This window comes from Vidua macroura, chromosome 37 (assembly GCF_024509145.1).
Source record: "Vidua macroura isolate BioBank_ID:100142 chromosome 37, ASM2450914v1, whole genome shotgun sequence".
In the NCBI taxonomy this organism is placed as follows: domain Eukaryota; kingdom Metazoa; phylum Chordata; class Aves; order Passeriformes; family Viduidae; genus Vidua; species Vidua macroura.
Genome location: NC_071607.1, coordinates 909997 through 925123, shown reverse-complemented (window position 1 = coordinate 925123; position 15127 = coordinate 909997). Strand labels below are relative to the sequence as shown.

Below are 15127 nucleotides of genomic sequence, written 5' to 3'. Positions count from 1 at the left end.
CACCCACTTTGGGTGATCGGCTCCCTTGGCTGGCGGTGGCACCGGGGATTGATTGGGGACCCGGCAGTGACCAGGAGACAGACGAGTGACACATCAGGGTGGTCTGTGAAGAGGCAGCAGGGAGAGAGCACTGAAAATCTCACCCGTGAGTGCACTGGGATCTTCGGGGAGTGAACATGGCAGGGCACCCAGGGAGGAGAGAAAAGGGAAAGCCAGGGAGGGGTCCTGGGCAAAGGGATGATGATCTCAAAATGTCTCTGAAGGGCCCCCTGGGAGAATGTTGAGGTAGTTTGCACATTCTCCCAGAGGTAATTAAGGACATGGACACCCAGGGGGGCAATAAGGGAAGTGGAGAAGGGATTTGGACAACAGGAGATGGATGGTGTTGGTGTGCTGGGAAGGGATCGGGTGAAGGGGAGTGTGCAGCAATATGGTGAAGGCAAGAAGCAGCAGGAGCAATCTATGTGGTAAGAAAAAGGATGATGGAAAAGAGGAGGAGGAGAAAAATACTGAAGATTGGCATGTTTTTCAGCAGGGCCTGAAAATTTGCCAGCTGATACTTTGAATTCCCAGTTTCTAGGACAGGAAAAGGAGGAGGTCAGGATGTCAGGGGGTTTCTCTGCGGTGGGCAGCAGCAGCATCGGGTGCAGAGCTGCGGGACCGGGAGCATGGGCTGGGGGCCTGTGGGGAGCTGCGGGGCCGGGCCGGGGCTGTGGGGCAGCCGGGGCTCAGCACCGGGCGCTGCCTGACCCCACCAGCCCCGGGCAGGGCTGGCACTGGCCCCCGGCCCCCAGGAGGCTGCGGGACGCCCCGGCCGCTGCCCGGCCCCGGGGAGCTGCCGGCCCTGCCCGCCGGGGGGGCCGCCTTTGGACACTGCGGCAGGACAGGGACCGGCTCTGCCATACGGGCTCTGGAGGGGACCCTGAGCACAAGGAGGAAAACAAAGGAACAGCTGGGAAATGCAGATTGTACATGGAAGGATCAGATTTTGTCTTAAGAATTTGGTTTGGGTTTAAGACTTATTCCAAGAGTGAAGGGGGGGAGAGAGAAAGCACAGAGTTTGTTTTCAAGAACTACACTCACTTCTCCACATTCCTGCTGCTGGACTGCATTGTCTGCAGACAGACGGACAGCGAGACAGAGCTCTCCTTTGCTTTTTAGTTAGTTATAGCTAGCTGGGGCAAAGAACTTCCCTGGACTGTGGCTTTTTCCTTTTTTTTTGGACCTGCTCACACCTGCTCTGGACTGAACACCCAGAAGAGATCAGCAGCAGCTCGCACCTGTGACCCAGCAGGCCGGGCCTGGGCCGTGGCATTTCCAGCACTGGAGGGACTGATAAGAGACTGAGTGACCCGAGCTGCAGCCTGGGGGGGAATTTTCTGAGTTGGTCTCTCTCTTGGAGTGGCAATAAGTTTTATTCTTTAATATTGCTTAGGTTTGCTTGTTTAAAAAAACAGTTTTTTTCCAATTTTCTCCAAGGAAGTATTTTGTCCCAAACCAGTTGGGGGGAGGGGCCGATTGATTCTGCTTTCTAGAGGAACCCCTTTGGGGGCTCTCTCCCAAATTTGCCCTGAACCAGGACACACAGGCAGCGAGAGGGGCTGCAGGAGTGGCAGAAGAAGGCCCTGGAGCACTTGGGCACAAAGGCACAGCAGCTGAATGCAAGAAGGGGTGAGCAAAAGGCCAAGCTGAAGGCAAAGGCCATGGCACAGTTCCTACAGCCCCTCAGGGATCAACCCCAGGGCCCAAGGGGGCCCCAGGACCCAGGGGACGGGGTCGGCCACAAGCACCTGGCAGAGGCATTGCCCTCCTGGGCAGGGGAGAGCCCACCCAAACAGCCCCCGGGAAGGAGTCAGGGCTGTAAACCAAGATGCCATGGGTACGGCTTTTGCCCTTGGCCAAATTTGGCAAGAAGAAGAGCCAGACCCAGGGCCGATATTCAATTGTCTCCCCTTGGAATTCATGTCTGGAATTCCTTACCCTGGTAATTCTCCACCTAGTGCAGGCTGGAGATAAGGGATGTACATTTAAAGCAGTCTGTGGCCAGAATCCTGTCTCTGCCACAGGAAGCTGGGCTGGCACGGAGACTGCCTTGGCACTTTGCTGTTCCCAACATCCAAGCAGGACATCGGGCCCTGCCTAAGGACTGAAAAGCAGCACCACTGGTGGCCAAGTGGCGTGGCCCGTGCCAAGTGGCCCTGAGGCCAGAAACAGCTGCCAGCACAGCTGAACACGGGGGGACCCCTCAGCCTCGGCTCCAGGGCTCTGAAGCCCCGGAGATTTGCACTTCCCGCCTGCAGCAGGAGGATGGGAGGCCCCCACTGAGCCTGCACTGAAGGCAGCGCAGCAGCAGCCAGGGCTCCTCAGCGGGGCAAGCCCCTGGGCCTGCCCACACATCCTCTGCTCAAATCCTCCGCCTGCCCACCCTCCTTTGGCATCTCTAGCCACCGGGGCCAATCCTTGCTGCCACTGCTGCAGCTTCAGTGCTTTCTGTGCCTGCACTGCCGCAGCTGCTGGGGAACACAACGGCACAATTCCACTCTGGGTCTCAGTTACACTCACACTGCGCTGCCTGGGATTAGAGTCTACCATGAGAATGTTTTTTCTTAATAATCCTACTTGCATATTGTCAGTAAGGTTTGGGCCTGGGGTGTGAGACTCAATTTTTATTATTAGCAGAAGAAGTCAAAAAATATATATTGCTTTGGATTCTTTTTGTGCATGTGTTTGTGTGGCCTTTGGAGATTGCAAAATTTTTGCATGGGTTTTTTGTTGTTCACCTATAGGTTGCAATTTGAAAAACGACAAGGGCTATAAAGGTGACCTTTTAACTGACAAACAGTTAATAGAACACTGGTCAGAAAAACCCCAAAAATTAAAAAAAATTCCAAACCCTGGCTTTTGCGGTATGAGTCACCTGATGGCTGCCCTAGAAGAGAAGCTGCATTCCAGGCAGCCAGCAGAGGAGCTTTAGAAATGCAAATTAACACTGCCGGCAAAGTGGGGACAATGTACCCGGCTCTTCTTGCCTGGGGCAGGAATTGGGTTGATTCCCTCTGCCCCTCACCCCAAGCTCTGCCTGCTTGCACAGATGCAATTGGCACAGCTGAAGGCAGAGCCCATGGTGAGGATCTCTGACTCTGCAACAGAAATTGGTGAAGCTGCAAAGGAAAACAGCAAATGGAGAATGTTGTGAAAACTTCACTAAAATAAGGGGGGCATCATCCCTGTGCCCACCCCAACATGTGCTGTCTATGCTATACAGGGTGTATCAGAGCACTGGGGTTTTTGCTCTAACAAGTTCAGTGAAATCAGTTGGAATTCAAGTATTTGATGATGTAATTTTTAAAAAGTGCTCAATTGATGCAGCCCCGGCTTGAGGGAGCGCCCAAAAATGGGGAAAAGATGAACGGCCACCAGAACAAATCCTACCACACCATGCACCAGCCCCTGGGAACCCGAACCAATTCATACCAGGTGACAGAGAACCCATTTATCATTTCAATGGCATCATTCGATTACAAGCTGCCCTCGAAATAAGAACCAGACAGCTCCAGCTCCTGACCGCCCAGATGATGACAAAATGGTGAAAAAGATAACAAAGTAAATAGGAGAGCAGTTTATCTATTAGTCCAAGCATGGAAAGGACGGGAATGGGACACGGTTTCGTGGTTCCCTGGCAGACCATGGGTTAAACGAATGCTGTTTCTCCTCTTATGTGCTGCAGCAACTCATCTTTTTACCATGCTCCACACCTTGGGAGTGCAGCTCATCCAGCAGGTAAGCGAGGGGATGCAGGTGGCAGCCAGGCCTCCTGATCCAGAAACGGCTAGAAAAGGACAGGGAATGAGATCACTGAGAATAATCCCAAAACCAAAGAGGACCCGGGAAGAACAAAACAGAGTCAATGACTGAATCTGCCTGGAGATAGGGCCAGGGACTTGTAGATAAGGAAGTAATGAGAAAAAACATCAGTTTCAATAAATGTTACAAATTGACCCAGACTGCTGCTCAAAGTTCCGCTAAATTCCTGAACTTCGAGAAGAACTAAGACTTAACAGAGCCACGAATATCGAATGTTATACACAAGGAGGGGTGCACATTAACGAGGACAGGCAGGAGGCGCATCGGGAAGTCGGAACCTTCCGAATCCCTCAGCCAGTGGGCAAAGGCAGAGGGAGATGCGGCCGGGAAAAGGAGCATAAAAAGGGAGGCTGCGTACTACAACAACGGCAGAGACCGCATGGCAAATGCCCCACGGCCTCTCCCTCTGCTCAGCAATAAAGTCACTTTTACAGGACTCCTCGGTCTCCTCTGGGCACAGAAACCTCCGGCGACGTGAATTTCCCCGCCCGCTCCTGGTGACGGGGCAGCCACCTCTGTCCTAGCCACAGCAAGCGGGACGAGGCAGCGCTGCTCCGGCAGCGGCTCCTGCCCAGGCAGCGGCGGGAAGGAGAGCGCGGGCAGCCGCTCCCGCAGCGCCCTCGGCCCAGGGCCACCACGGGCCGGACACGGCACAAGCAAGCCGCCGCAGCCCCCTGCCGCCCCCTCCGCCCGCAGCGAGCCCCGAGCCCCCGCAGAACCCAGCGCGGCTCCCACCTGCGCCGGGGCCGCCTCCCAGCTCCGCCAATGCCGCCTCCCCGGCCTCCGGCCGCCGCCGCCGCTCCCGGGCCCGCACACACGCTCCGCCAATGGCGCCGCTGCCCAGCCAGGGCCGCCCTCAGGCCGCCAGCGGGGCCGTGCTTCGCCCCGCTCTCACCAATCAGCGCGCCACAACCACGACTGACGGCACAGCCGGCCAATCGCAGCGAGGGGCGGGCTCTGCACACGGCACCGCCTCGCCCCGCGCTCTCAGGGCCCCCCGGGCTGGGCGAGGGCAAAGCCGCAGCTGAGGAACAGCCCTGGAACGGGCCCGGGCCCGGGCCGGCATCCAGCGCAAACACAAACAAACTTCTCCTCACCTCCCGACACGGCTTTCCCGGCCCTGCGCCTTCGCTGCCTCCGCCTCTGCGGCAAGCCCACGAGCCTCTCTTCTTCTACCCCTAATTAGGAGCATCACTGCATCGCCTGGATTTCCCCCCAAAGGGAAAAGTGCCCAAAGCTCTGTGGGTGAGTGGGGGAGGGGAGTAATTTCTGGCAGAAAACTCCAAAAACTCAGAGCAGGATAATGAGAAGTCAAGGAAGAGCCTTGGATCCAGCTTTCCCCCAGGCCTCCCTCCTTCCAGCTGCACCTCCTCCCCCTGGCAGGGCAGGAGACAGGGAATGGGGCCATGCTCACTTCATCCCCCGTGCCTTCTCCCTCTGCTCAGGGACAGGAGTCGTTCCCCTGCTGCAGCCTGCGCTCTCTCCCACCGGAGACTTGTCCAGGAACTTCTCCGAGCGGAGTCCATCCCCTGGGGCACAGCCCCCCTCCAAGTGCTGCAGCGTGGGTCACTGTGCCACGGGCTCAGTCCTTCCAGGACAGGCTGCTCCAGCGGGGGCCCCTCTGCCCACGGGCTCACAGCCTCCTCTCAGGCATCCCCGTGCTCCAGCCTGGCTCCTCCAGGGGCTGCAGGGGGATCTCTGCATCCCCATGGATCTGCGGGGGGAATCTCTGCAGCTCCTTGGATTGCAGGGATATCTCTGCAGCCCCATTGTTATAAATGAATCCGCCAATTTAATAATTAGAGGAATTTATTAAATCAAATCAAAGTAAAAATTGGAAAAGCCACAAGCAAAACAGCGCCGAGCCAGGCAATCAGAGCTGGGTTCAAGCTCTGCAGCTCCGTGCCCCTGGCAGTTCACAAGGTGCTGATTCCACACTTTTTTTTTTTTTCTATGGTTTTCACTCATAGCCAGGTTCCTGGGGGGTCTTCCTGTTCCCTCTCATTGATCTAGCCCCTTTACACAAATTAATGCATGTTCTTTTCTGGTGCAGAGTTTTTCTCGGAATACTCTGATTGCTGAAATCTTGTTAGACGGTAATCCTCTCCAATATCTTGTTCTGGTGACGAATATTCATCTTATCGGTCCAATGCTTATCTTCTAGACAGAATAATCCTTCAGAATAACCATCCTTTGAGATAGGAATTCATCTTGTGTACACTGCTCTTTCCCCTCACTTGATTCCATTTAAAAAGATACTGTATGGTTTTTAGTCCTGAGCACGAATTTATTTTAAATCATATATTACACCCATGGATCTGCATGGAGATCTCTGCATCCAGCACCACCGTCTTTGGAGGCGCCACGAATAGGCTGAGCTCTGCCTGAAGCTCTTCTCACATTCCCCACACCCTTTCTGGCACAGGGAGGGTTTTACCTCCTCACAGCTCCCCAGGCTGGGTTCGCAGCCCCTCCTGGTGTGGGATCTCTGGGGCTTCCATATTCCACTTCAATATTTTGCAAAAGCCATAACTATAATGTATGTTTTCCACCCTGTCCACAAACCAAAATATCATCCATGAATGATGTTCTGAGGATATGAACTACACAGGGGGCAGGGCCTTGGCCACAAAAAGCTGACAAATTATACTACAGCAAAAGCAGTTAAAAGTGATTACAAACTGTGCTGTATCAAAATCGTTCTGATTAAGAAAATTTTGCAGAAGTCAAGACATAATAGCAAAAGCCACCAACTACATAGTTCTTTATAACAAACCCAGGGCAGGTTTTTTTCCCTTGCATGGAGCACTTGGGCCTTCCCCAGGCCCCTTCTGCCCTCTGGCAGAGCCAGTGGCATTTTCCACCACACAGAGTTTGTAACCAAGAGTTGGGTACAGCTGAGAAGGCTCCAAGCGCCTCCTTCCAGGCTGACTCTGCAGATGCCGAGGCTGCTCTGGGTTCTGCCAGGGCTCTGCTGGGGCTCAGCTCTGGGCGAGGCTGGGCCCACTCTGCCCTCACATTGCTCCGGGCAGCTGAGTCACAGAGGGAGAAGGAAGGCACACCTCAAGGGAGTTGAGGTTTAAGAGAGTTTTTATTCAAAAAACTGCCATACCAAACAGGCTGTCATAAGAGCCATAACAAACAGGCTGTCCTAACTACCATAACCATAACTAGCACTGCTAACTACCATAACTAACTAGTTGTCCTTACTAACTACTGTAACTAAAAGCTGTCCTCCAGTGCTTCATCTCCTCCGCTGCTCCCTCAGTTGCTTTGCTGCAGTGATCAGAGGGGTCAGGCTGGAGAGAGGCTTGGCTGATGATAAAAATGGGTGCTGCCCAAAGGATAAAAAAGAAAGAAATGAACTGTCACTTTCCAGAGTCAAATTCATCACAGGCTCTGTGACAACAGGACAAAGGGAAATGGTCTGAAACTCAGGAGAGGGAAGTGGGCTCAGATTAGCTCTAAGGCAGAATTTTTTAACCAGGAGAGTGGGGAAGCACTGACAGAAGGTGCCCAGAGATGTGGGAGGTGCCTCCTCCCTGGAAACATCCAAGCTCAGGTCAGGCAGGGCTCTGAGCCACCTGACCTGCTTGAAGATGGCCCTGCTCGTTGTGGGGCACCAGGTGCAGATGACCTCGAAAGGACCCTGCCAAGCCAAACCAGGCAAGGATTCTGCTTGCTTTGCATGTGGAAAGCAGCGAGACTGGAGACTCTCGGAGGGGGCCCCACAAGAAAACCCCTCCCTGGTGCTGCTGCTTCCCCTGCAGCCGCTTGGCATTCACCTGCAGCAGCTCCTGGGCAGACCAGCGCTGCTCCTCGTCTGGCTCCAGGCTGCACTCGAGGAAGTCCCGCAGCAGAGCCGACAGGCGCCAGGGCTCCTGCAGCTGCGGGGTCCTGTTCTGCTGGATCAGAGCACGGGCCTGCAGGAAAAAGCAAACTCAGCGCTCTGCCAGCTTCCTTCACACCCACAAGTGCTCACATCGAGCCCGGGTTCCCAGCCCCAGCCCCAGGGGCACTCTCCTTCCTGGCAGAGATGCTGCTCACAGCTCATTTTTCTATGCCAACCAAAAAACCCAAACCCTGGTGTTGCCACAGCCATTGTAAAGAGCTGATGCACTTGCTTCACATTTTCAGGTCATCCTCATGGCCAGAAGAGCTGCAACAACATAAATCCCAAAGCAAATTGTTGCTGGACACTGCAGAACAATCGTCTGTGCTGAGGCTGGAGTCCTCTGGGAATTCCCTTCCCCATGGGCAGAAGCCTCCAGCTGCTGCTCCCAGTGCAGGGTCACCCTGTGCTCACAGGCCTCTGCAACCACTGCAGAATTTGCCTCTAACCATGGCTCTCGTTTCCTTGAAGTAAGGAGGTTCTCCTTCCACCATCTCGATGGTCACAATGCCAAAGGACCAGATGTCCACCTTGGGGCCATAAGGAGAACGGGTGACAACTTCTGGGGCCATCCAGTGAGCAGTGCCCACCATGGAGCTGCGCTGGTCCTGCTCAGGGCTGAGCTGAGCGCAGAGGCCAAAATCAGCTGAGGACAGAAACAAACACTGTCAAAGGCAGCTGGAATGAGGAAACCAAGCACAAAGACTCCCCACTCTCAGTCTGAGAATGCAGTAGTGAAGTCAGCTGGAAAAGTCCTCAGGGCTGTAGCCAAGGACAGATGGAACTGGACCCTTAAAGAAACCCTCAGCTTTTGTGCAGTTGCTTTTACTGATTCCCTTGAAGCTTTAGATTCCAACTCCTGCCCCTCTGGAAGGGCCATTCCCAGAGCAAAGGCACTCCTGACAGCCTGCTCCTCTCCTGAGCTCTCTGCAGGGGCAGCCGCTCTCAGCTGGCAGCAGGAGCCAGGCAGTGCCCCCAGCAGCCCTTGTGGGGCTCTGGCCGTCACTGGGAAGCAGCCCCACAGCCGCAGCCCGGGAGCGCCGTGCCTGGCCAGGAACACCCACCCAGCTTGACAGAGCCGTCCATTCCCAGAAGGATGTTGGAGCTCTTCAGATCTCTGTGGATCACCCGGTTCCCATGGAGGAAATCCAGGCCCTTCAGACACTGAGAGAGAAGAAGAAACACGAGGGTAAAAACCAATGGCCAGAATATATCACACAAGAAAGGACAGTTTTGGATTCTGCCAGCAGCAACTTTGCTGTGACAGGCCAGGAGTGCAGTGCAGACAAGCTCCAGGCAAACGGTTCAAGGCAAAGCTGAGAACAGCACATCAAATCCAAAACAGACAGAGAGAACCACAACAGCAGGAAAGAGAACAAGAACAGAGTAGAAGTGCAGTGATGCTGGCAGGCCGTTCACTGCAGAGGCTCTTTCTTCTCCAGCTCATAAAGACAACAGAGAAACAAAGCGCTGAGCATGGAGCCACTCCTGTTCTCACGCCCTGTTGGGAAGGACCATCGTGTCCAAGGCATGGCAGTCACAAGCAGGATCCCTCACCTCCCGACTGACAGCTGCCATCTCTCCTTCAGCCATGCATGTCTGTCTGACAACGTCCTGCAAAGTTCCTCCATCCATGTATTCCATCACCAGCCAGAGATCTCTGTCAACAAGGAAGCTGGAAGAGGAAAACAATGGCATGGAGACCAATCTGCAGTGCTCAATTCCCACATGGAAAAGCCTGGAGTGGAGTTTTGTTTCCAGGTCTCTTGTCAGTGAGGACAGGATCAGATGGAGAGACATTCCTGCCAGGCTGCACAGCCCTTGGAATCTGCACAGTCTAAAGGAGGAAACACCTGTGAGAAAGGAGAGGCCTTAGATGGCAAGCAGGTGAAAAATGCAGTTTAGCAACAGCCCAGATCAATGTGGAACCACAACACTGGCCCCCAGCTGGTTCAGCTTCTGAACTCATCAGTTCCACCATTCCCTCCAGAACAAGGCAACACAACTCCCAGGGTTATCCAGAGGAGGAGGCCGTGCAGCACTTGGGACAAAAGGGGTCAGAAAACCTTTCAGAAAGTCCCTTCAGAAACAGGCAAGGCCAGTGACAAATGGGCAAATGAGGCATTTCTGGAAACAAGAACCTGGTCTTCCTGGCATCCTGCAGCAATGGAAAAGGGCTGGGAAGAAGAAGGCAAGGGAAATAATTTCTGCTGTGGTTTATCAGCACTTGTTGTAAGACACAGAAAACAGGGTCAACTTGAAGGAAAAACCAAACCAAAGCAACGAAAGCACAAGGAGGGAACGAACTGCCAGGCTGTTGTTTTGGGAAGATATGGGTGGGTCAGGCATTTTCAAAACAGGCTACAGACTCTGGATGCCAGGAAAGGTTAAGGCAGGGCCCGGGCATGGGATAAGGCCTGAAGCACTCACCTGTCCAAAGAGTTGACAATGTTGGGGTTCTTCTTGTCCTTCAGGAACAGGAGCTCATTCACAGCTCGTTCCCTGTTCTGCACTCTGAGACTCATTTTCTTTATGGCCGCCTGAAGGGACATTGCAGACCTTTAACTGGAGGAGTCTGTGGCAGGAGGCCGCAGCAAACACGGAGCGAGTCTTTTTGGAGCGACGGAGCCGGGCTGTGCCAAACTGCCTTGGGATGGGACACCAGAGCTCAGCAAGTGCCATTCCCACAGCCCATTGCTCTGCTCGCTGGGGGCTGCTTACAGAACACATGGCCTGAGACATTTGGCCTTGCAAGCTCTGCAGAAATGGCCCCTCAGCTGTCAGCCTCCAAACTCTAACAACATTCTCTGCACCTACAGTCTTCTCAAATGGCCTCAACACTCTTATTATTATTCAAACACATTTTGCAAGCAGGAGATAATTCTGGTTCTGTGAAAACAGTGCAAAACAGCCGAGAACCTTTTAGCAATTCTATGGGATTTGGTCATGATTTCAGATGCAACTGCTCTGGTTGGGATTGCACAACAAAGCAAACACACACATCCATTGCTCAGGTGGTCCCTGTCACAGGCTGTCACTGACCCCAGAGCCAAACACAACTGCAGGGTTTAGGAGAGAGCTTTGCTCTGGACATCCATCTTCTCATTTCGATCCCTCTCTCTCTTTGAACAGCTGAAGTGGAACTAAAACCCCAAACTGAGGCCAAGCAGGATCTCTCCCTAATTAGGCCTTGAGGTACCCTTTGAAGATGAAAGGCAGAATGGAAAAACGGCTAAAAAGTGTTCCTGACTGAGGCTGGGGTGAAGATAAATTTGGCCTCAGTCTCCAGCACTGATGCATTCACACTTTTAGATATGAAGACCAAGCCAGTGTGTCCTGCTCTGACAGACACCGCTGCCCTCCTTGCATTCCTGCTCCTTGCTGCAGGCAGGACACTTCCAGCCTCAGGTGCCTTTGACAGTGCCTTCTGAGCACAGTTATCAGTTCTGATCAGGACTGAGAGACAGCAGGATGGTACCCCAGTGTCTGGAGGTGCTTGGAGCTCTCCTGACTTCTCACTAGATCCTGCACCAGCACAACACCTGGGCCTGCTTGTGCAGAAGTAACTGCTGTGCACTTACCCTTGGCCAATCTGCTCCACTTCCAGGTATTTCTCGGCAGGTTTCGCCAGGCTCACGCTGTTCCCTGAAAGAAACCACGTGGAAGACGCTCCCTCCCAGAGTGAGACCCCGCCTTGCAGCAGAGCCAGAATGCAGCCCCCCTCCCTGGGGCCGTCAGCCCCTTGGTCTCAGCTGGGGAAGGACAATCAATGGCCCTGGGACATTCAGCTGCAGAGCAGCACTGGGTGCAGCTGATGCTGAGACACACACACAGCAGCCTGCTCTGGCACACAGGAACAGAGCAGACGTACTCAGCTGCATCAGGCACCACTCCCCTCTCCCCTCTGGCTGCAGGGCTGTGCTGCTGGCAGAATGTTCAGCCCAGGATCCCACAGCCGAGGGAGGTTCAGTATCCTCTTCCCAAGCACAGGGAGGTTCTCCATCCTCTTCCCAAAACACTGCAGGTTCTCCGTCCTCTTCCCAAAACACTGCAGGTTCGCCATCATCTTTCCAAGCCAAGGGACGTTCACTGTCCACTTCCCATGCTGGGAGAAGTTCATCCTCCTCTTCCCAAGCCAAAGGATGTCCTCTGTCCTTGTCCCATGCCAGGAGATGTCCGTCATCCTCGTCCTACACCATGCGAGCCTGGCCATCCTCGTCCCACACCAGGGGACATCCACCGTCCTCGTCCCACGCTGGGAGATGTCCACTGTCCTTGTCCCCCACCGCGGGAGCCTCGCCGTTGTATTCCCACACCGCGGGATGTTTGCCCTCGTCTCCCAGAACAGCGGGAAGTTCACCCTCATCTCCCGGCACTGAGGGAAGTTCAACATTGTCCCCCAGAACAGCGGGAAGCTCACTGCTCTCTTCCTCCTCTTTGGCTTCCTCTTTGGAAGCAGAGGGAGCCAGAGGAGGTGCTGGTGCTGCTTTTGTGCCCTGTGGACAGAAGGCAGCGTGAAGGACAGGAAGTTCTGTCTCAGTTATCACCTTCTTTATCCTCAGCTGCACATCCAGCTGCACTAAGCAGAAATTGGGTTTGGAGCTGTTCAAACTAATAATGGGCTAAAGTCAACATTGCCACTTATTGTTGGGAATTCGATATTCCACCATGGCTAAAGCCAGCAAGCAATCCTCTGCCTGCAAAACCAGACCTGCAGCTCTTCTAAAGCTCTTCAGCAGAAAAGGAGAAAACTGCCAGGGACCCCTTTGCTGCCACAAGGACACTGACAGGAACTTTCCTTCTGCCTCCCAGGCTGGCACTCGGCTGCCACGTGCCAAGCTCACAACTTGTTGCACAATTCCAAACACCAAAGGTTCCTTTCCCACTCACCGAAGGAGGAGCTGCTCGGGATCCACACATGAGGTGCCCTGCAAGGGAAGAGGGAACATGAACCAGATGCTGTCAGGAAAAGAAGTGCCTGTGGTGGGAAATGCCACGGAGCAAGGCAACCCCGAGAGAGCATTTTGCTTTCACAGCGTCCCTCCAGGAGCCACAGTCCCTTCACACAGCAAGAGAACAGCACAAAATACTGGGCTGGGTCAGTTCTTGGCTGGACCAGCAAACGGAGGGAGTTCCAGGCTCTGCTGCCACTGACTCCCCGCTTGAGGGAACAGAACCCCCCAGGGCTCATTGCAAATGCTGTGCACGCCCCGCTGGCTGCAGACACCCCCTTTTTCAGCTGCAGCTACTGGCAGGAGCTCTCCCAAACCAATGGTGTCTTCATGGCAATTTGGTTACAAAGTCAACTCAGGTCCAGAGGAAGAACAGAAAGCACACAGCAAGCCCAAAGCCACAGCACCGAGGGGAAACCTCGACTTACGTGCCAAGTGGGTTAAAAAATACCCCAAATAAGCCACAGAATGCAGCTTGCAAACTGCAGCAACCACGTGCTGGATCACTTTGGCTGCGCTGCACACGTCTGCTGACTGTAGCCCTGCAAGCACAGAAGGAGACCCGTCAGGGGTGGGCTGGCTGCTGAGAATGCCTCGGGCAGGAGGATCCTCTGGCAAGGAGCAGTGCCCACAGCCACTCTGGGCACTGAAGCCTCTGTGTCCCACAGCAACGGGAACACCACGGGGACGTGGCAGTGTTCCTGTGACATCACAGCAGCAGCTCTCGCGGAAACTGCCTGGGAGGTTCTCCTGTGTCACAAAGGAGCACAAAGAACCCTCCCAGGGCACAGCCTATGGCCCAAAGATCCAAGAGGAACTCTGAAAATGCAGCAAACAAGGACACCCCATAGCCCAGCCTGAACACTAAGGAGGAACAAGGATGTGACCAGAGCAAGGGAAACATAACCTTTAGGCACTGATACTTCTGACTAAAACCAGCAAGCCGTGTTCCATCTGGGATCTTTGTTCTCGTTCTAAAAACAAACAAGGTTCTCCACTCTAAATATAGAGAAGGCAGGAACTGGGGAGGTGGTGGGATTAGGAAGGAGGAGGAGGAGGGAGAGAGGAAATGGAGGAGCAGGAAGAGCAGGAGCAGGAAAAGGAGGAGAAACAGGAGGTTCCAGTTCCCCCTGTGGCCACAGCAGCCTTGGCCCCGGAACCATCGCCCCCACCTCATCCTGCAGGTGAGCGAGGAGGGGAAGCTCATACTAAATCTATCAGGGGGTCCCTGAGAGGATTTTTTTATTGGGATGTGTTTGGAGCTTGCAGATTGTGGAATTGAGCCCCAAATGTCATCTGGGAGGCCCAAATAAACCCTAGGAGGTTTTTTTCTCTGTGGGTGTGTTGGTTTGGATCTTGCAGGACCCTAATTCTGAGCTTCTTGGGGGGGATCTTTGGGGGTCCATGTGGCAGTTGCCCAGTGTAATGAGCAGTTTCCACGTGTTCCCCAGAGACGCGGGCAGGGCCTTCTTAGTTCCCATGGCAACACTAAAAAACCCTACTAACTCTAGCTATATACTGATATTGAAATGTTAATTAGCTAATTGCTCTGTTTGTTTTCTCTAAACTACCTGGAGAGAACTGGCCTCTCACCCCCCCCCCCCCCCCACTGCCCTTCTGGGACTAACATACAAATAAAAACCCTTAGGATCATGGGAGTATTTTTAGGAGATAAAGACGACCCTAAATCAAAAACTGAACACAGTAGAGGGGTCTAGACAAATGCCCTAGCTGAGGAAGAGGGAAACACATCCCCCAAAAAGACTGACTTTTACCCGTCACCATCACCTAAAAAAGAATAGACTAGGTTAGGCTGTGAGAAGCAGGGAGACAGAAAGACAGAGAGTGCTGCCACCAGGGAAGGAGTGGGGACAGCTGTTATTCTGGACTTCAGCAACAGACTCTGAACGTCAGGTCTCGTCGCCCTCTGGCCACCGGTGTGCTACAAGGAAAGAAGAAGGGACAGCTGCTGCTGTGGACTCCAGTGACAGACTCTGCACGCCTCCTTCCTTTCGGCCATCTAAGAACTGAGAGCTCACAACTGCGGGGGTGAGCTCTGTGTTGAGCCCCCCCGCTCCAGCTGATATTTTTAATAACGAGCTGAACATTAATAAAGGCATTAGCCCTGTTCATTTCACCCAGTGTCACCAGGGGGAGGAATTGGTCCTGGGGACCCCCGGGGGAGCAGAGGAGGGGAACCCCTGGGAACCCCAGAGTGGGAAGAGCAGAGGGGGGCGATCCTGGAGCTGGGGGACCCCCGGATGGCTGGAAAGGGGGGGAGCCTGGAGAGGAGGGACCCCTGGGATCCTGGGATCTCAGGTGTCAGGGGAGAAGGGACACCATGGACCCCTAAAAGCCCCTGGATCATCCTTAAACAGGATGCCACAGAAGGGAGCCACTGGACCCCCATCATCCCAAG

At 54.1% G+C, this 15127-nt stretch overlaps 3 protein-coding genes and 1 long non-coding RNA gene across 5 annotated transcripts in view; 2 read left to right on the top strand and 2 right to left on the bottom strand.

Moving 5' to 3' along the window:
* LOC128821238 (serine/threonine-protein kinase PAK 3-like) overlaps positions 1-15127 on the top strand; it is a 244825-nt gene that overhangs the window by 59765 nt on the left and 169933 nt on the right. The window lies entirely within an intron of this gene.
* Positions 6937-10486, bottom strand: LOC128821271 (serine/threonine-protein kinase PAK 3-like). 2 transcript variants are annotated; one of them, XM_054002225.1, is made up of 6 exons: positions 10187-10486; positions 9314-9431; positions 8821-8920; positions 8206-8402; positions 7650-7787; positions 6937-7198 (listed from the first exon to the last, which is right to left on the bottom strand). In XM_054002225.1, the coding sequence occupies exons 1-6, from the start codon at positions 10306-10308 to the stop codon at positions 7109-7111; spliced, it is 765 nt and encodes a 254-aa protein (XP_053858200.1). In that variant the 5' UTR covers positions 10309-10486; the 3' UTR covers positions 6937-7108. The 2 variants fall into 2 exon arrangements, with proteins under 2 accessions (XP_053858200.1, XP_053858199.1); XM_054002224.1 differs by lacking the exon at positions 10187-10486 and having other exon boundaries at positions 9314-10019.
* On the bottom strand, positions 11344-13337 carry LOC128821270 (LWamide neuropeptides-like). Its single transcript, XM_054002223.1, is given in 3 exon segments — positions 11344-12252; positions 12647-12684; positions 13160-13337. Coding segments are annotated over 2 exon segments (792 nt in total). The 5' UTR covers positions 12677-12684; positions 13160-13337; the 3' UTR covers positions 11344-11490.
* On the top strand, positions 13368-14845 carry LOC128821288 (uncharacterized). The gene is made up of 2 exons (XR_008441068.1): positions 13368-13892; positions 14623-14845. It is a non-coding gene; the product is annotated as an uncharacterized LOC128821288 (long non-coding RNA).